Source organism: Anser brachyrhynchus (genome assembly GCF_964034855.1).
Source record: "Anser brachyrhynchus genome assembly, chromosome: 5".
NCBI classification, from domain to species: Eukaryota; Metazoa; Chordata; class Aves; order Anseriformes; family Anatidae; genus Anser; species Anser brachyrhynchus.
In genome coordinates, this window is record NC_137699.1 from 51,595,886 (window position 1) to 51,614,886 (window position 19,001).

Sequence of the window (19,001 nt, forward strand, 5' to 3'; positions counted from 1 at the left end):
TAACTGATGACGCACAATTTAAATTAAAAATATCTTGTGAGAGCAGCAATTTTGCAATAGTGTGATTTTTAAATAAAAGCAGATTGTTACAAGTTTGAACATAATTTTAACTATGAATTTATGATTTTTTTATTATTATTTTTTTTTAAACTTTGCTTAGGATCCCTCATTCTTAGAAAGACATTTTGGCTACAACTCAGAACACAACTGCTGTTTTTCTGAAGAACAGTTATTTTTAGCATTGTTGTTAGTGTAACAGAAGACAAAAGTGTTTTCACATATAACAAGTAGTTTAAGCAAATTTAAGACACTTTTCTTTCTGTAGAATCATCAAACGATGCTCTTGTCAATAATTTGTGTAAGCTTCTAAACCACATAAAGGATAATGCACATTACATTTTATTCACACTATAAAAAAAGCACAATATACAGGCCATATCCTTTAAAGTGCAACACAACAGAACATTTCTGCAACATTCAGTTTCTTCAAAGACCCACAAAAGTAGGTATTTAATATTTAGGAACAAATCCTGTTCATAGGCGTATCAACACTGAATCTAAACTCTGAATGGTTATCAAGCTTGCTCTTTTAAGTGCCAAGCTAAAAGCAATGCTTATGACCACTAAATGGTATCATCTTATATACTTCCATATTATACAGCCTTCATGTCTCACATCCAAAATGAAAGCTTTTATCTTTCAGTCAGTGAAGAGCATCTACAGAGCCCTTTATTGAAGACAGTTCCTTGACTATGCTCAAAAACCATCTCTGAAGTATACTTCGTTTTGCCTTACAGGCTACTGCTTCAGATGTTGTATCTACCAAAAAAACATGGTAAACAGAATAGAGCAAGCATGTCTCTGAGTTGGCAGCGCATGCTTTGCTATGTTTGGCACTATCTACCAAATGTATTGGTAACACACAGCGTAAGCAAGTACCAATTTGCTTTTCACTTCATAAATATTTTTGGTTGGATGTTTTGCTATTAATAGGTGAAAACCTTGTTTGTTCCTGAGATGAGCATAACAAAACAATTGAGCTTCACCCAAGGCTGCCAATGGGAAAATCCTCTGCATTTCTAGCCTTACTACCTGGCTGCTGGGCCAGATCTTTTTACTTTCAATCTTCCCCAAGGCGCCATTTCTGAGACTCTTCTTGACGCACATCTGGCCTGATCTGGTTTCTCATTCCACCTAAAACATTTGAGGTTGCCTCTGTTGCAACAATGAAGGGTTTTACCACAGTTGGTGGAATTTGGCGGAGGACTCCTCCTACTGCTCCAGTTACTCCTCTGTTTTCATGCTCACGAGCAGCAGTCTCATAGATGGTTTGAGCTGTGTCTGTAATTCCCTTTAAGAAATTAATAGAAATTAGTTACAGTGAAAAAGACAAAGCAACCTCTCCTAATTTTAAGGGCAACTTAAAACTGCACAACATTTATCACTTTTGTATTATAATTGTAATACAGCTATACTTTGACAAATCTGATTTAATTCTTCTAATGAGACTTAAAATAACACTACTATGAGCTTACAGATGACAATATATCATTTAACTTCTGGTTGCACCCTCACAACTGAAGAACTCTGAAGACTTGTTCACGATTAACTGTATAACATCTTAATTTGTTTCTCTAAATTTTCCATGCAAGGTTTCTGTTGATTTAAGACTACCATTGAAGACAGTCTTGTTCAAAACTTAAAACCTGTTCATCAGCTGGTTAGCTTAAACTAACATCTGACATTCTATTTGCTTTGTCTTCAGATATTTCTTAAATTATGTTAAGGACGGTTACATTTGCACTCACCTCTTTTACTACACTGTATGCTTTGGCAACGCCTTCCCGTAAGTCTACTGGCTGATGAGCCAAACGATGGCGAGGGAATCGTTTTATCTTTTTTGTTTCAATAAAGGTAGGCCCTGGTGATACCATGTCATATGCAGTTTCTGCAGCTGCCTGATGATCAGGAGCAAATGCAAGATAAACAAGAAGTCTTATTTTAGGATCAGATCCCATATTTAAACTACTTATAAGGTAACATCATTGAAATAATATTATTTTTAATGCTACAAACAATACTCAATTACATCAGGTTAAGGTTTTGCATAAGAACTTCTATATATTATAGCTGCACCAACTACAGAAGTTCCATTATGAAACACTGAATGCTGTAGATTTTGGTATTCCCCCCAACCCAGTCCTCCAACTGATGTTACTTCAAAAGCATCCTCCAACCTGTAGAAAATGCTTGAGATAAAAACTTGAAACGTTTGAACAATAATGTTTTCTTACACACACACAGAGATACTTAATTCCACTCATAAATAATATTTTTCGGTTATACATGTTCATACTTTAGCACTTATACCATGTTTGCAAAATTAGGTGGTAAAAGTGTATTGTCACTAGGTATTTGACATTAAGGAACATAACATTGTTACCACTTTGAACCAAGACTAGGGTTACTGCCTACTATTCCCCGCTCCTACCACTCCCCCTTCAGTAACTAAGCACAGAAAACCTGACATTTTCAAAAAAATTTGAACACTTCCTATGTCTTTCATGTATTACAATGCAACACTTGCAGCCTGAGTGTTGGGCAATATTTTAACAGAATAGATGTTGCATCTGATGCTACCACTCTCACCTCACAGACTGCCATAACCTTTGCCCAATCTCTGCTTTATTTGTACAGCATTCATTTACTCCTATTTTTACGCATACTCCCAAGCTTAAATATAGCATTAAGGCTTAACATAAAGCACTTGCTAGTGACACTTCTCATTTTCTGTCTAACTCCAGAAGCAATACACTATACCTGTATAGTCTGAACCATTCTGTTTGTCAGCTCCAGCGCTGCCATTGCAGTTGAAGTACCAAAAGATGCTGCTCCTCTTTGAAAGCCTCTTACAATACGGCCATCCTTCCGGTACTGTTCAATTGGTAACCACACCAAGTCTTTCAGACCTTGAACTGAAATGAAGACAGAACATCGCAGTTAGCAAGCTCTCTTTAAGTTCTCAGTTTGCCCGGAGAGGAAGTAAAAACAAGAGTTAACAGTGTCTTTTCTTGTTTCTTTTTGTATTTTTTTTTTTTCTTTAGGAAAACAAACCACAACAAGAAACAGAAAAACAAAACAACAGCAAAAAACAATGCCACTGTGTGCCTGAATAGAAACAAGAATTAGCTTACCTAACTGCACTAGCGAGTGCATAGGCCCTACTCCTCCCAAAATTCCTGGCAGCTGGTTTTTCTTTATATCATTAAGCCATTCACTGATTGCATAGGAGAACAATTTATCCACACCTAATAAGCTGAAGTAAGTAAAATCATTAATATACTTTTGAAATACAAAGAATTCCTGATAAAAGAAACATTATTCATTGAAGTATGCAAATGCCATTTAAACAAAAGGGAAACTGATTTCAAGTGTCATGTGTTGTTGCACTTGGCCAAACCAAGAGTTTAATGTGTATAATCATATCCAGTTCAAGAGGAAGCAAATGTACAAATAAAGAGTTTAGCACCAAAAATAGCACATGTATTAGATAACGTCCTAAAAACAGATGTTCTTCTTGAACTACACCCATTTACAAATATTTATTGATAATAGTTTTTGTGAAATTCAAAAAAAATTATCATAAATTATATTAGGCCTACTCAAAATGAAATACTCATTATAAATGTTATTAGAAAGTGTCTCAGATTCTAGAAATGTGTCTTATTGGATAATTTGCTTTTTGATTGCTATATTCAGTTATTCACTGTAAACACGTCCAATCTGTAATACAGATGCTAGCTACAATTTGATTAACTTACCCATGTCTGTAACAAAGTCTCTTCAGCTTTAATTCGGAACAGTTTAACTGAGCAAGCCCAATAAGAATCCCAGCTAGCGTCCCCTGTAAGTGAAATGTTTTGTTATCATAAGAATTTACTCAGCATCACAATTTGTATGTGAGAGATAATTTCATCATCTTGACTCCTATTGGAGATATTTCTGTCTTAACTGATTCTCCCCCCATCACTAGTTACAATGCTATGAATTCCATGTTCGATTAACTTGCAAGTTTTTACATAACTTGCAAAAGATGGCATCTGGCTTAATCAGCTACTCTAAGGAAAATGTGTATATAATAAATGATGTAAACATAGCTCTGGCATTACTGTTTTCCAAGCGTTATAAAGCTGCTATTTCATGTTACAATTTCTTTGGCGCTAATGCCAGTTCGAGAAGTTGTTGCTTCTATTTGTCTGTTTTCTTACTGACTGGCCAAGACAGACTACAAATCTGGTTCTGCAAACAGGTTTGTTTTTTTGTTTTTTGTCTTGAAGTTTGCTCTGTAAACCCAATACGATAACACACAAAACCAACCTGATTAACTAATAATTATTTTTAAAAGAACTATGAGCAATTTTTTTTTTTTTAAATCTGTACGAGGTTCCAACATTGCCAGTGAAGCCCGTATGTTACTAGACCACAAGGGATGGAAATCAGGAGAAAAAAAGGTAACATTATTCTGGCATTACTGAGATAGAAAATGAAATGCTCAATTCTAGCATCAGACAGTGGTATCATCCTTTGACGGACACCACAGCTGTGCAGAAAGACTTCCAGCCTGTCACTAAGCTGATAAATATGACTTTCAGGTTTCATTCTGCATTAATCACACCCAGAAGATCTATCCCTCAATTTTCAGATTACAGATGGAACAAGATTAAGTTTTATTGAAACTATAAGACAAAAGTGCTCTACAATTCGCAAAACAACATTAATAATGAGTAGAAAGCATAAAATAGAGTCCAACTCTTAGGAAAAGAGAGCAAAACAAACATTTTGTTTTACAGCATCAACGCTATATACAAACCTGATCCATTGATACATGTTTGCCATGGTAATCAAGCCGTATCGGAACTTCTGATGTAAAACGAAATTCTCTAAGATATACAAAGGAAATTTTACAGTAAGAAACATAAATCAGAAATAAGATTATCCTTTCAAAAAGTAGCCCATGGTTTCCGACCTTCCTGGAATAGAGCGTCGCATCCTTTTCTTTAAACCACAAATCCTCTAGATACCATGCTAGTGCTTAAGCATAATCGGACTTAAGAATATAGTTTAAGAATACCTTAAAGTGCTTAAGAATAATCGCACAAAATACAATTGCAAATTTAGCTTTTCTTGGTTTATTAAAATCTAATCAAAGGTAGTATTTACAGGAAAGTTAGCAATCCTGCTCTTTTTAATATCTTTGTATAACATATTGGTTCTGTACATGGCACAGCTTTAATTAATTGTATTTTCTTGTGCACGGTATTGTACAAAAGTAAGTAATAAATTCATTAGTTACCTTCCCATGATAGAAACAAATACATTTGATCTCTATTATCAGTGAATAAAAAACAACAACTGCACTTTGTCCATAAGGTGTGATTAGTTTATCATCACCCTTTCTTAAATCAATCAGCAGAACAGTTGTGTGTCTCTGGAAATTTTGTAACAAAAATTTACCTGAAAAATACTGGCTGATCACTGTATGACGTCGCTTCTTGTGAGAAATGATGATCATCTCCATTAACCACATCCACAGGATCAACGGTACCATTTTCAGTTGTTTGCTTGTGTGATGAGAAAGAAATGACTGGACTTGGGTCCTTAAGGCTGCTGACATGCCTGGGCAAACTACATGTAACTTCAGCACCAGGAGACTTTTTAACTGTGATAATAAGAGATTACACAGATTAAACAGACTAATTTTTCCACAGTGATTACAAAAAGTCTGTACTTATGCCTTATTTATACCTTAACCTTATTTAAGTGCAAATACTAATTTGTAGTAATTAGCAGCCAGACAATATTTAAATTCTTAAATATCATTAGAAATCATTACAAGAAGCTTAAGTTGAGATTTATGTATCGGCAAAAATAATTCATCCAATTTTAATAGCAACATTGCACAACACTTCATTACCTATGCATTTCAGTATGATCTCTCAACAGAAATAGGGAAAGGATAGCTGCTAATAAATTCACAAATATAGTTAATAGAGGAAATGTGCATTTCAATATATACTGTTTTTGAAGTGTCGCTTGAAAATACTGATTGAAGTATCGCTTTACATACGTACATTGCATTGCCTATTTATAAACTTGAGCTCTGTTTCTTCTCAATGGGTTACACAACTTCAAGCTATTAGACAGATATATTCCTTTATGCAAGAGGTACAAAATAATGCATTTGTTTTATCTAACGGGAACTCATAATTATATATACATTCCCCAATTTTTCAGAAGTTCTTATTTAATATGCTCCAATTTCAGTGAAACATGTTATACAGTGGAGCTCCCAGACATTCAGAAACTTTGTTGGTGCTTATGAAAACCAAAAATACCCCAAGTATCTTTTTTTAAAAAAAATAATTAAAAAATTAACTACTAATACTGGGTTTTGGTCACTATCATAACTTCTTCTATACATGAGATTCACATGTACATTTATAGATATGCTTACATACTAAAAGAGAAAGAAGAAACATTTTCATGTGAGATATTTTAAAGTGTACCTTCAGGATCTGGAGTAACTAAGAGTTCTACTTCTGTAGACAGGCTAGTGAAAAAGTCTTTCAAGAAAAACAAGGCATCCTAGTGTCAAAAATAAAATACAATCAGGTTAAAAAAAATAATAAAGGGGAAAGAAAAATACCAATTTCTCTAAAAAATATAACCTGCAATTTCAGGTCTTCTATCTCTATAGAGATATGAAACAAAACACATTTCCTTATTTTGATCCTTAAGCAGAAGCCAATTTGAAATCTAGGACATAAACTGCAAAGGCCCTCTTGGTCCTTGCCCCCTGCTACATATAATATGATTGCATAATATATCTAACTCTGTTTCAAAATTCCAAGGTTGTTTTCATCATCTCTACACGCATTTTGAGGCCTGTACCAGAATTCAAGTGTTTTAAAGGCTATAAACATTCCTCTGATTTCCAGTAAAAGGGTATTCAAGCCTAGTTATATTCATTTATACTAATACCATCAATTTCAGACAAATAATTTCATATCAGATCTCACTATTACTTCCTTAAAAGGCATTAATAACTCTGTGGTTGCTAAATGTCTTGTTAATGTCTTCATATTATAACATCTAATTTTCTTTTTTGAAAGATGCATCACATTGGTGCCTTATTCATCCTATGATTAATGACATATGGACATTCTTTTCTTTCCTTTTTTTGTTTCTAACTGATCAGCAGACAGCTTAAGAAATAACAAGAATTTCTGACATAATTGCGCGCAGCCTTGTGCTTCTGGGAAAGCTGTGGTTTATTTTTCAGAAGTTGTAAAGGTGAATTTGGTTATGGTACAAAACAGAAGAGTTACAAAGAAGGTACGTACTTCCTCACTAGATGGCAGTATTTCCGTACTATTTTTCTGTATGAAATTATTACAAACAATATAGAGTAGAATTCTTCTATGAGTAGAAGGAAAATCTGGTCTCTAACATGCACTGAAGGCTCACTAAAGAATGTAAAACAATTTCTCCTGTTTCTGTTCTTCATGCCACTGCAGTTGATAAGGAGAGCAAACACTTCACAGTAGAGAAGCAAGTCCTCAAGTGTCGACTGCCCTTGACTAAAATGGTGTGAACAGCTTCTAGGTTAATCATTAATTTTTCTTCAGTTAAAAACAACTAAACTACCTCATTTGCAAACTAAGCAAAATTGTCCACATTTAAGCATATGCTTTTAAGAAGTCGACATTTCAAGACACGTAGAGACCATCAGAAATCTCAGAAGATGAACTGTTAGTCTCAAGAAGAAAGCCAGTTATATAGATATTTTTAGTTTCTAAATGCAAAGTCTATAATAGCTAGAGAACAAGGCAAGTTCCAACACAGACATAAACAGAGAAGCAGAGATCTAAAGTTATCTGTGATCATAAATGAAAATGTACCAAACTGAGAATTAATCCCATAAAAACAGGTGTGATGGCCGCAAGTATTTGGAGGAAAGAACACCATCAAATATATATATTTATAAATATATATATATATATTTCATTATCACAACCAACCTGGTCAATGTTGAGGCGAAGTGGCATTAGTGAAACGCGTAAACAACATTCCTGTGGGGATCTGCCAGACTCTGGACGGACATGCAATGCTTTAACTGTTAACTGAGGAACAGCAACAAGATAAGTAAGTAGTAACATTCACAATTATTAAATTTCAGAACACTAGCTAGGACAAATATTTACTGCAAGAACTCTGTACTAATCATTTCAGAACACTAGCTAGGACAAATATTTACTGCAAAAGTTCTGTACTGATCTGATTTCACTTGCCAATTCTAAAGCTAGTATAGCTTGTTTTAATTTCATTTTTAAACCAACAATAAGAAAACTCTAAAAAATTAAATTCATAAATTACAGAAGCAGTAAGACTATAAAATTGTAAGAATACACACACAAGCGATGTTTGTTCAAAACCAAAATTTGAAAGCTGTTGAAGTAGTCCTGCACATATACCTTCTAAAAATGACAGAACTTTAAGAAAATTAATATCTCACATACTAATATTCAAGTTGACTTTTTCATTAGTTTTCATATTCAAAAGAGGCAAGAAAATAGCTACCAAAATAAGTTATATTACTTCATTGTTCCACGATCTCATGCTTCATGCCCCTTCTTCTGCAATATTAAGAACTGTATACAACTTCCACAATGATAGTCCAACCACTATAATTACAGTGAATTAAAATTTTCCATAAACATACCATATTTGAATGCGCTTTTCTGGGCATCTCCTTACTACAGTAGAGGTAAAGAAATTTATTCATCTGTGACGTAGCTAAGCGGTCTCTAATCTCCAGGTCTTGAACAATAAAAACTTGACGTGACACTGGCTGTTCCAACAGACTAGAGTCACCTTCTGCACCACCTGGAGGGTATACCTCATGCTGGAATTTCACCTTTTAATATATGAAGAAAAACAACATAATCAGCTCCAGTGATAAAAAAAGTTTTAACAACAGAATAGTACTTGGAAAACAAACAAACAGACAAAAAAAAACAACCACACGAACTTTAAAGCTCAGTCCACTGTTTTAAATTTGCAGTAATAACAGGACTTCTGAAAACTATTCAGATTTTTCAATACCCTAGCATTAGAAATCTTTCAATTCCTATTTGTGCACGTACTCATATTTTAGCATGTCGATTCAAACCACAACAAAGAGTCAATGGTGTTAAATGAAGTACGAGTTTTGCTTTTCATTTTAGCATGGACTCTGCTTTTTCCCCTCAATCCTGTACCTGCATCTCCTTTCTTACAAATCATGCCTTGTCTTAACTCCCATAGCATACTTGTCTGCAAGTTGTCTGGGGTAGGCCAGAACAGTGGCTTTTACTGGCCAGATACCAAGATTTTAACACTGCACCCTGTACTCCAGATAAATGTGATAACATTGTAAGTGTCGACAAGAATAGTTGATCATAAATACTGTTAAGAAACTTCCCAATTTTGACAGTATTTTCTTCTCCTTGGGTTCTTGTTTAAATATAGTTATTATTATACAGCCTTGCACAACGTTAAGTATGAAAAAACTTTATGCCTCAGTACTAACACCAAATACCTACTCATTAAATACCTGCAAATTCAGAAACATTATACTTCCACATATTAAATTTTCCACATGGAATATTAAACTCTTCCTGTTTACCTCTTTTTTATTGCAATGCCATGCTTTGCCAAAAAGAATAAAATAAGATTTGCCAAAAATATTTGATACTAATTATATCAAAGTGCTAATGTCATCACACGAATTTTAAACTCCAGAAGTACATACAGATTATAAAAGGCATTCAGTTTTACGTAGTACCTTTTCGTATTTATGAAAGTGTTTGAGAAAACTTTATTTTAAAATAATGTTCTGTTATTGATCCCTTTAACATAAGATTTGGTTAACTCCTTGCCAATATTCTTCATAGCACCTGAATCATGCACCTAGTTTCTACCAGTTTCTAAACAGGCTTCAAAACAATAGCAGCATAATTATTCCTGAAGGGTGGAAAATAATGTTATATCATATCATTGCTGTGTTTCCCATAAGTGGATGTTGTTTAATAACCAGCTGTCCAATGGTAAACCGAATGTCTCAACAGATCTATATCCCAATTATTTTGCTAAACGTTGAATTTCATAATAGGTCTATTAATTCAGAGTAGAACTGAAGACAGAAAAATAGACTAGCTGCTGTACAGCGTGGTGAAAACAAACTTTAAGAGTATTATAATAGGTATCCTCCATCTTTAGAAACAGGTTCGGTCAGCAACCAAGCAATACTCTGCTAGAACAACAAATATGTTTTTTGTTAAACACATCTACCCCTTTCTATGTGATTCATTAGATGTAAATAGAATTGAGTACGCTTTCCTCCACTGGCATCTAATGGAAAGCTGATATTAGACCAATATAACATGTAAACATATTCACACACAGACAGTCGTTCACCTTGCTCAATTGTATTTCCATTAGGAAATCTGGGTTTCTTCCTCTTCCCCCACATGCTGTACTCCTTCCATGCCTTGTTGGTGTATGAGAAGGAGAACTATGGGGACTTCTGTGGAAATTAAAGAAAAAGAAAGTACACTTTCCTAGTCTAAATTTAAAGCCATCTCACTCTAAGTCCAACTCTAAGAATGTGCATGTTTCACTGTCTATTACTCACTAAGATTTTATGGGTTACAAGACAAAAAGAGACTGGAAGTTGTGTTACTGTTTACCAAAACAAAATCCCTTCTTTTTATTGCTCAAGTAATGCATACTTAAAGTGCAAGGTGTATGCTTCCTACCAAATTCACCTTAATAAAACATTTCCTTAATTTTGGCCATGACAATATTAATTCCTCTTTAACTTATGTGACATAAGTAAAATCAGACTCCAGCCATCACAGTCTATTAAACTCACTCCTTAAACACCAAACTGCTTAGCAAAATTTAACTTTTCAAATAATTCTTAAAAGCACACCCATCCCTCCACCCTCAAAAAAGAAAAACAAAAAAGGAGGACAACAAAACAAAAAAACAACAAAAAAACAGCTTGCTCAGGTTAAGACATGGAAAAAATACACCAAACTAAACTGAATAACAACAGTCCTTATGTGGAGGAAGCAAAGGAGCAAGTGAGGAAAACTTGAGGTTAATCTCATTATACAATCTCAAATTAAAGGGAAATAAAGTATTTTAAAATGTCCTAATGTACAAAACTATGTCAAACACTTACATGAAACTTTTAGCTGGAGATGTTGGTGGTGCAGTCCCAAAATCCCTTCCACCATAAAGATGCCAAATAAGAGAGATTTCCTTCACAACATAGCGTACCAGAGGAACAGGAAAATGAAGGGGAGCTTTGCTTGTATCTGTTTTTTTTATAGGTTGGCTGAAATGATTTTCCCTTATAATAATTGCATCGTCAACCATTTTTTTAATTACTGGTTCTTCTTCTTTGTCCTAAAAAAGTACATAATATTGAGAAGGTGAAGTTCACGGTCTTTATTGACATGTCTAATTCTTTCCTTTAAAGAGAAAAAAAAGTCTACTCTGTACTGTTTTCTGAAGCTTACACAACACAGGCTTGGTTTAGGAATGATTCTTACAGAGTAACATAGATACACATAAGAATAAAGTAGAAGCTGAGAAGAAGTTTAAAATAATAACTCCTCATCCAAACTAAAAATCAAAACAAAACATTTTGAGGTGAAACAAACAAGTAAACATATATATATATGTATGTATATATATATATATATATATACACACCACATGCGCATGGAAGACCTCAGACTACTGCGCTAGCTCAAACACAATGTGTCAAATACATCTTCTATTCAGGAATCCAAAACTACTTCTATTAAACAGAATACAACCAGAGGTGATATGAAGAACAGGAACACAAGCTGCTTTCAAAGAGTTTGAGTAGTTTCCTAAATCTTTTAATGCAGTGGTCACATAGTAGTGTGAAGTGATACACAAGCTTTTCTCTGAGGTTTGTAAGAACCTTATGCCCGTTAAAGCACTGAAAGCTTAGAGTACGACAAAAATGAATAAAATGTTAAAGACTTGCAAAGATATTAATTTGATGAGTATTGTAATTTTTTACAACCTTTTTTTAAACTATGCTGTTATTGTAAAGCCAAAATAGCAATAATAAATCATAAATAAAATGTAGAAAAACTACCAATATACTTCGACATAATATTCAGATCACAGAACGATTACATATCATTGATATTGAAAAATTATATATATATTTGAAAATAGCTTCATTTATTCCCAACAGTGCATTAAGTCCTTGCACACAAAGATTTCTGTGATACTGTGTCCACTAATATATAAAATACTCACTTCTCAATGAGAAAGCCACCAACAAAAATCAACCAAAAAGCCCCCCCAAAAAGCACTATGAAGACTAATTTCTCCAGGTCTTACATAAGCTTTCCTCTGACCCCGTTTACTTAAAAAAATAAAAATAAAAAAATCCTTAAGTAATTCTTAAAACTTCTTACAGCAACAGCGACTTTGGGGGCGAAAAGAATGCAGAAGTCATCACTTTCTGCAGGAACATCTCCCACAGCTTCATTTATCAGGTGATGAGTGAATGAAGCATAAGTGGGGCTTGAATCTTGTGAGGCATTTCCACTTTCATCTGGGAACAGGAAGAGATCTGAGCAAGACGGCTCCTGAGTTTGAGACCTGTCATCCAAAACACCTGGGAGGTGAAGAAAAGTAGAAAAAACATGTTTCAATGGAAAAAACTTTATAAAATATGAAAATATGAACAAAGTAACTTAACACTTAAAACTCGTTCCATCACGAAGAGAAATTGCTTATATCTTGAATCAATTCCTATTATAAATACAATTTTCAAAAATTAACCTACTGTACAATCGAAACAATTACAATTTAATCATATCTAGTTACTAGTAGAGATGTACCAACAAAATAAAGAAAAACCACAGGTCTTACTATCAATAACTTTCAGTATCACACTGATTGCTCACATTTCACCATCAAAATAAGGACACTGTGGAAATAAATATTATCACTATTTGCAATACAAAATCCTTAGTCAATTTAAACCTGGATTTAGAGCTGCCCAGAACATAGAAGTTATAACGTTTCAATTAAATCAATGATCTTGTTCTATCTGTTAATTAAAAGACTGCCTCATAGCTTCAAATTCTTTCTGTGTCTTGGAACTGTACCATCCTCCTGAACTACCTTTGTATACAAAATGGAGGTCTTTGATTCCTCCATATCACAGTATGCCATATGAACTTACACCTGTGCTAACATACGTTTTAGAAAATTTGAGGTCTTTCATAGAGTCCCACAAAGCCAGATTCCTTCCTTGCTGTCTTCACTATCTCACTAATGTGTAAATGTCCAGAATATTAAATTACTTTTGCATTACTGTTACTAACAGTGAGAATCTAGTACTCAATAGATGACTTCAGACATTAAAGGCACACTCCCATTATTGCTGCAGCATCTCAATACACACAAAATTTTCAATCCCACTTTCCACTCAAAAGTTGGTCTTTATGTGTACTCCAGAGGATTCTTACCATTAGACTCTGGCTTCATGGCAGATGCAGTCTGATGAGTCTCAATTTCCTCCATAGCATCACTCATCAAATCCCGTAAAATCTGTTGCTCTGATTCAGCAAGGGCTGGTCCATGTGAAGAGGGCTGGCTAAAACTTTCTACCTATAGGAGATGAACTATACAGTCGTACCTTAAAAAGTAACTGCAACATCACACTAAACAAGATTTTGCTATGTGTCTTGAAATATGGCTGTTAAACTAAGATAACCGACGATAAATTCATGAGGTAAGCTGCAACTATCAGCTAGACAATTCATAAAATAGATTAGAAAATTATGATTCAGGATATTTCACAGAATCATGGAATCATTTAGGTTGAAAAATGCTAGTGCAACTTTTAGGTCATCAGAGCACTTGGACAGCTCTTATGTATCCTGGAATTTGTTTTGGAGGGATATGAATAAAGTACAATAGGTAAATAGCACATAATATTTAAACTATCAGGTAGTGACCAAAGCAGGGGAAAAAAAAAAAAGGTAGTATTTTACTCTCAAACATTTTTTTTTGAGTTAGATAAAATCAGTTACTTTCTTGTTAACTTCAGAATTTCTCATATTTTTTGGAAATAGGACATGGGTATCAAAACTAAAACACATTACCAGGAAGTGTAGAGTTAAGTCAGTGTTATTTTATACCTTCATTTTCGGCTTGCTAACTCCGCATTTGATCTCTGTCTTAGTTGGAGGATGTAGATCACCATAACTTGCAATGTATTGTATAAGATTCATTAGTGCAGCACATGAATCGGAGCAGGTGCGAATATGGATTACATCACTGGAACAATGCAGCTCAAAACGTGGTTTAGTCTAGATAAGAAACATGTAAGAATATTCTTAAAACCACTCTAAGGTTGCATAAAAATAGCTTCTATACACAGATGTTTTTAAATTAGTTAAACTAGTCAAAATGGTCTTAAAAAAATAGCACATGTAAGCTGAAAAAAATAGATTCTAAGTATAATAAAGTAATTTTCAAATCACATATCTGTCCTGCGGATTTTACTTTTTATTTTAGTTGTGATTAAATACTTACTCTTTCCTCCTCAGAATCAGATTTTACTGTTGTAATAGTTAGTTCCAGCAATCCCATATCCATAACACGAACATAATCTGAAAGACAATGCGTTTAAGAAAGAAAGTACTATACTTAAACATTTCATTATTATATATTTTTGGTTATTAAACAATTAGAAATAGTATGAGCATAAAAAAGGATCTTTTTGCCAAAATCTTTTATATTTCTGGATTTCCTTCAATTATGAAAAGTCAGAGTTCAAGTAGCAGCTATGCAAAATGAGAATTCAAGCATTTTCAGTACAATACATCACCCCCACAGCAACCATCTGTGTGCAATGTAATCTATAAGATATTTATCCTCATCCCACCCATGAGAGTTAGAGAAAGAGGCACACAAAAGCTGGGTGACTAAGCATCTCAGAAGTTATTTAGCCGAAGTGGGAGAGAGAGCACATTTTAATACTGCAGTAATCCTTCAGTACCACAAATAACTTATTTCCCCTCTTTCATGTTTAAACACAGTAAGCACACCTTTATTCCGTCCTTCATTAGGGACCTCTGACCTAAACTAAATACACCCATTTGTGCACACAGGGCTTCATTATTTTTCCAATTTATTTTTAAATATTGCTCTAAGTTCCTCAGTCCTAATGGCTGTTATTGTATGAATGAGAGTAAAATAGTCGGTATCTTTCTGAAAAGACTACTTAGAATTCCACGCGATAAAGAACCCTTCAAGTACAGCTATTGAGAATGTATAACTCATTTTATGAGCTTGTTTTTCTTATTTCTTTCTGTGGTAAGTTCAGATTTTTACAAACTATGCTTTTTTCAAATACCTAATATGTAGCTGTAACAAGAACAAGAGGAATTTCAAGTTTCTGTTCTCTGACATGCTTCTGCAACTACAAATCCAAACAAGAACACTCATTTTCATCAACACCACATTACTCATTCATATTCAACTTGCTGCTCCTTATCTTCTCAGATCTTCTTCAGTAACTCACATATGCTGAATATTCCTGTAATTTTATTTCTTTAGGTCCTATCAGAAATTCAGCAATCGATTACAGTTAAATTAAAAAGGTCCTTACCTCTATGGAGGTTCACCATAACAGTGTTGCATTTGTCAGACAGATGCAAAGCAGCTTCATCTAAAATTATTCTAAGAGAAAAAAACAACAACAAAAAAAAAGAGATGAATTAAACAAGATAAAGAAATGTTGTGCGACTCACCAGAAACAATATGAAGTTAGCACACAAAAATGTTTTAAAATACAAATATATCTCAGATATCATAAATCCAAAAACTCTTCAACATTTCATCATTTCCAAATCCATCAGGTAACTGTGTAACATGGATCTAATGACTGCAACGTTCATTCACCACCACTAATAAGATTTTATTGGCATTTTAGTTTATAAACTTGGCCCTTTCTAGAATAAAAAATAATGTGTTTTGGCATGCTGAATTATTAAACAAATACTTCTAGTTTTTTTGTTCTTTTTTTTTTTAAAATATAAAGTAACAAGAGACATTTGTTTGAAGGGTCATTTATAAGGTTGTATCAATAAAAATAAACAACTTGACAGATAGTTCACATAAGAGAACACAATAAACAACTTGACAGATAGTTCACATAAGAGAACACATCAGAACATAGATGTGCTTACAGGAACTTAAATGCACATTCTGATGTGGATATACACAGAATATATATTTAACTTTGAATAAAGTTGTCTTAAAAATATTAGAGGTAGACAATAATCCCTAAATATTTTGTTAAGTAATTACTTGTCTACATATAGCAAATCTTTAAGAAATCTTAAAGTGCTCCTAATTAAGAAAATACAATTTCATTCCAGGACACCTTTCAACTGGCTCTATTAAAAATTGCAGAATTGCTAGTTGTTAATAGAAGTAATCCAACTAAATAATGTATTTAACCTAATAAACAGAATAATTACACCTAAGCAGAGTATATTTCAATGGTATATTTCACCAGTGCAACCATTTACACAATATGAATGCTTCATAGATCAAATAGTAAACAGGCATTACAAGTTTCACAGAAGCTTCCACGTTTCACAAGCACTTAAACTCATACCTGAGAGTAGAAGAGGATTTATCTACTGCAACACTACTGGAAATGCTGAAAGTTTCAACAGTAAGTAGTGATCTGACCGGCAAAAATAAAGGCCTAACAACAAATAGAAAAAAATATATATATTAATACTCCATACACACTTAAAAGTAACTAAATCTTCCGATTTTCAGACAAATATTTATCCTACTTTAGACTGCTTACGCTATTAAGCATTTTTTCCAAACAAGCCTAAATAAATGTTCTTAACAACATGCAAACTAGAACATCCCTGAAGAATAAATATGTAGCTGCAGTGCCACCAAGTGACATACACTGGCATTTTATTTACCTGTAATCAAGAGCACAACTCCACAGATGTACATGAAAAGTTGTAACTGTAGCTGGAGGATTATATCCCAAAACAGGCTCATCAGAAATATTCAAAAAATATAAAATCTAAAAATCACAAACATATTATTATAATATTTCAATATCTGCTAATTTAACAAACAATAATACATTAGAAAAGAGAAAATCTGTAACTGGTATGATAATAAAATGCTTGATTAGTGCAAGGAAGAGGGAGTGAAAGAAGCTCAGATATTTTAAGGTGCTTACCAAGTATACGAATACAGAAAAGCGCTGAATGTATATAAGGCAAAAAATACAACATCCAAACTTGCAGACTTAAATGTATGAAAAGACCAATCCACAGACACCTAACTGGCTACTTGTCTTCTAATCATTTTCCCTACCTACTCCTTTGGCCAATTTCACTGCCCTCACAGCAGTAACTGAGCTCAATATATAAGCAATATTCACTCAATAAATAAGCAACACCATGTAAAGCAGGCTACAAAAACACGTAAAAGCACTATGTAGAGATAAAAGTAGTAACACATCTGTGTGCAAAGCTATGAGTGCAGCTCCATGCAGCTATATAAATAAAAATGAACATAAAAGATACGCCCACCATATTGAAGAATAAGCATTATAAGCTTAAATGACAAGGTTTACCATCTGTTAATCAGTATGGCGTCCATGTAAATACATGCAACTAGACTGCTACTCTACTGATGGCACATCTTTGCTTACGCGTATTTACACACAGCTTCTCATTCTAGGCTCTCTAGCCTTAACTGCTATGCTATACATCTGTATCTGATCAATACAGGCCCTCTGATTCAGAAATTTGCATTACTAGCATTTACGTAATCAGCTGCTTACTGCTTCCCCAAATTCTTTTCCATCACTGTTATTCAAACAATGCAAAACAGGAAACAGAGAGAAGGAATGATGCAAAAGGAATGAGCAAGAGGGAAAATATGCAAAAATGCTTCCAGGGCTAGGAGTAGTGGGATTTTTGTTGCGTTGTGAGGTTTTTGTTTGGTTTTCATTACTTAAATTGAGTAAGTTGGTAAAATAATAAGACAAAACCTAACGCAAAAAAAATCCATTGAGGTTTAGTTTGATATTTAAAGCAATTATGTTAAAAAAGTAAGGCATTATGTTAAAGTAAAGAAACTGAAATTGAAGACGCAGTTGAGAAAACTGTAGCAATCTGACCTGTTCATGCCAGCTTAAGCCGGAAGGCAACACTCTGTGCTGAAGGGTGGCTCCTCTTAGTCCAACAGCAACTAGAAATTCCTGTACAAGAAAGCTGCACAAGTCAATTTACATGAAATACATGCAACTATTTGCGATCTAGATTGTGAAACAGCCATCCTTCTACTCCTGGAATTGAACACAAATTGTCTAGACAGAATCGTCTAGATTGGCCAGAATTAAAAATTCAATTCCCATAATAGAAACCCTATTTAATACAATCTAATACTTGTTGCAACAGGATAGTTTGGAAACTACTATCAATTTTCTGGTGGTGGTGGCTGGAAGGCTATCAGTTCATTTATTCTGGGATTCCCCAGGAATTACCAGGAGCACAAACCCAACACAGTCCCTTATTATGCTGTTTAAACCTGAGTCAACTGAGCCACAGTGACATTGTGCTGGTCTGCAGATTCCTTCTTCTCTAGATAACTCTTAACAGCTTGTTTGTCATCATTATGCCAGCTAACAGGTCATCTTCTAGCCATGCTAATGAATGCTAGCGTTGAAGCCAAATGTACCATTCATTTACCAGAGTGTTATTCCAAACAGGTAAGCAAAAGGCTGCCTATTAGATGACACTGCTAGTAAGCTGAACAGAAAAGCTTTTAAATATTTG

At 33.9% G+C, this 19,001-nt stretch overlaps 1 protein-coding gene across 3 annotated transcripts in view; it reads right to left on the reverse strand.

Annotated features, from left to right (window-relative positions):
- Positions 1-381: 381 nt before the first annotated feature.
- Positions 382-19,001, reverse strand: part of ATG2B (autophagy related 2B) — a 41,377-nt gene continuing 22,757 nt past the window's right edge. For 2 of the 3 annotated variants that reach the window (XM_080594302.1, XM_080594301.1), the window contains exons 23-42: positions 18,344-18,424; positions 17,127-17,233; positions 16,799-16,891; positions 15,785-15,855; positions 14,707-14,783; positions 14,310-14,480; positions 13,635-13,776; positions 12,573-12,775; positions 11,291-11,517; positions 10,519-10,627; positions 8,783-8,977; positions 8,082-8,183; positions 6,567-6,645; positions 5,515-5,719; positions 4,871-4,940; positions 3,822-3,904; positions 3,195-3,316; positions 2,821-2,975; positions 1,809-1,958; positions 382-1,351 (exon numbers count right to left, since the gene is read on the reverse strand). In XM_080594302.1, the coding sequence (XP_080450428.1) occupies positions 1,121-1,351; positions 1,809-1,958; positions 2,821-2,975; positions 3,195-3,316; positions 3,822-3,904; positions 4,871-4,940; positions 5,515-5,719; positions 6,567-6,645; positions 8,082-8,183; positions 8,783-8,977; positions 10,519-10,627; positions 11,291-11,517; positions 12,573-12,775; positions 13,635-13,776; positions 14,310-14,480; positions 14,707-14,783; positions 15,785-15,855; positions 16,799-16,891; positions 17,127-17,233; positions 18,344-18,424 (2,673 nt within the window). In that variant the 3' untranslated portion in view covers positions 382-1,120. The remainder of the gene's footprint in view (positions 1,352-1,808; positions 1,959-2,820; positions 2,976-3,194; positions 3,317-3,821; positions 3,905-4,870; positions 4,941-5,514; positions 5,720-6,566; positions 6,646-8,081; positions 8,184-8,782; positions 8,978-10,518; positions 10,628-11,290; positions 11,518-12,572; positions 12,776-13,634; positions 13,777-14,309; positions 14,481-14,706; positions 14,784-15,784; positions 15,856-16,798; positions 16,892-17,126; positions 17,234-18,343; positions 18,425-19,001) is intronic. The other variant, XM_080594303.1, reaches the window with a different exon arrangement.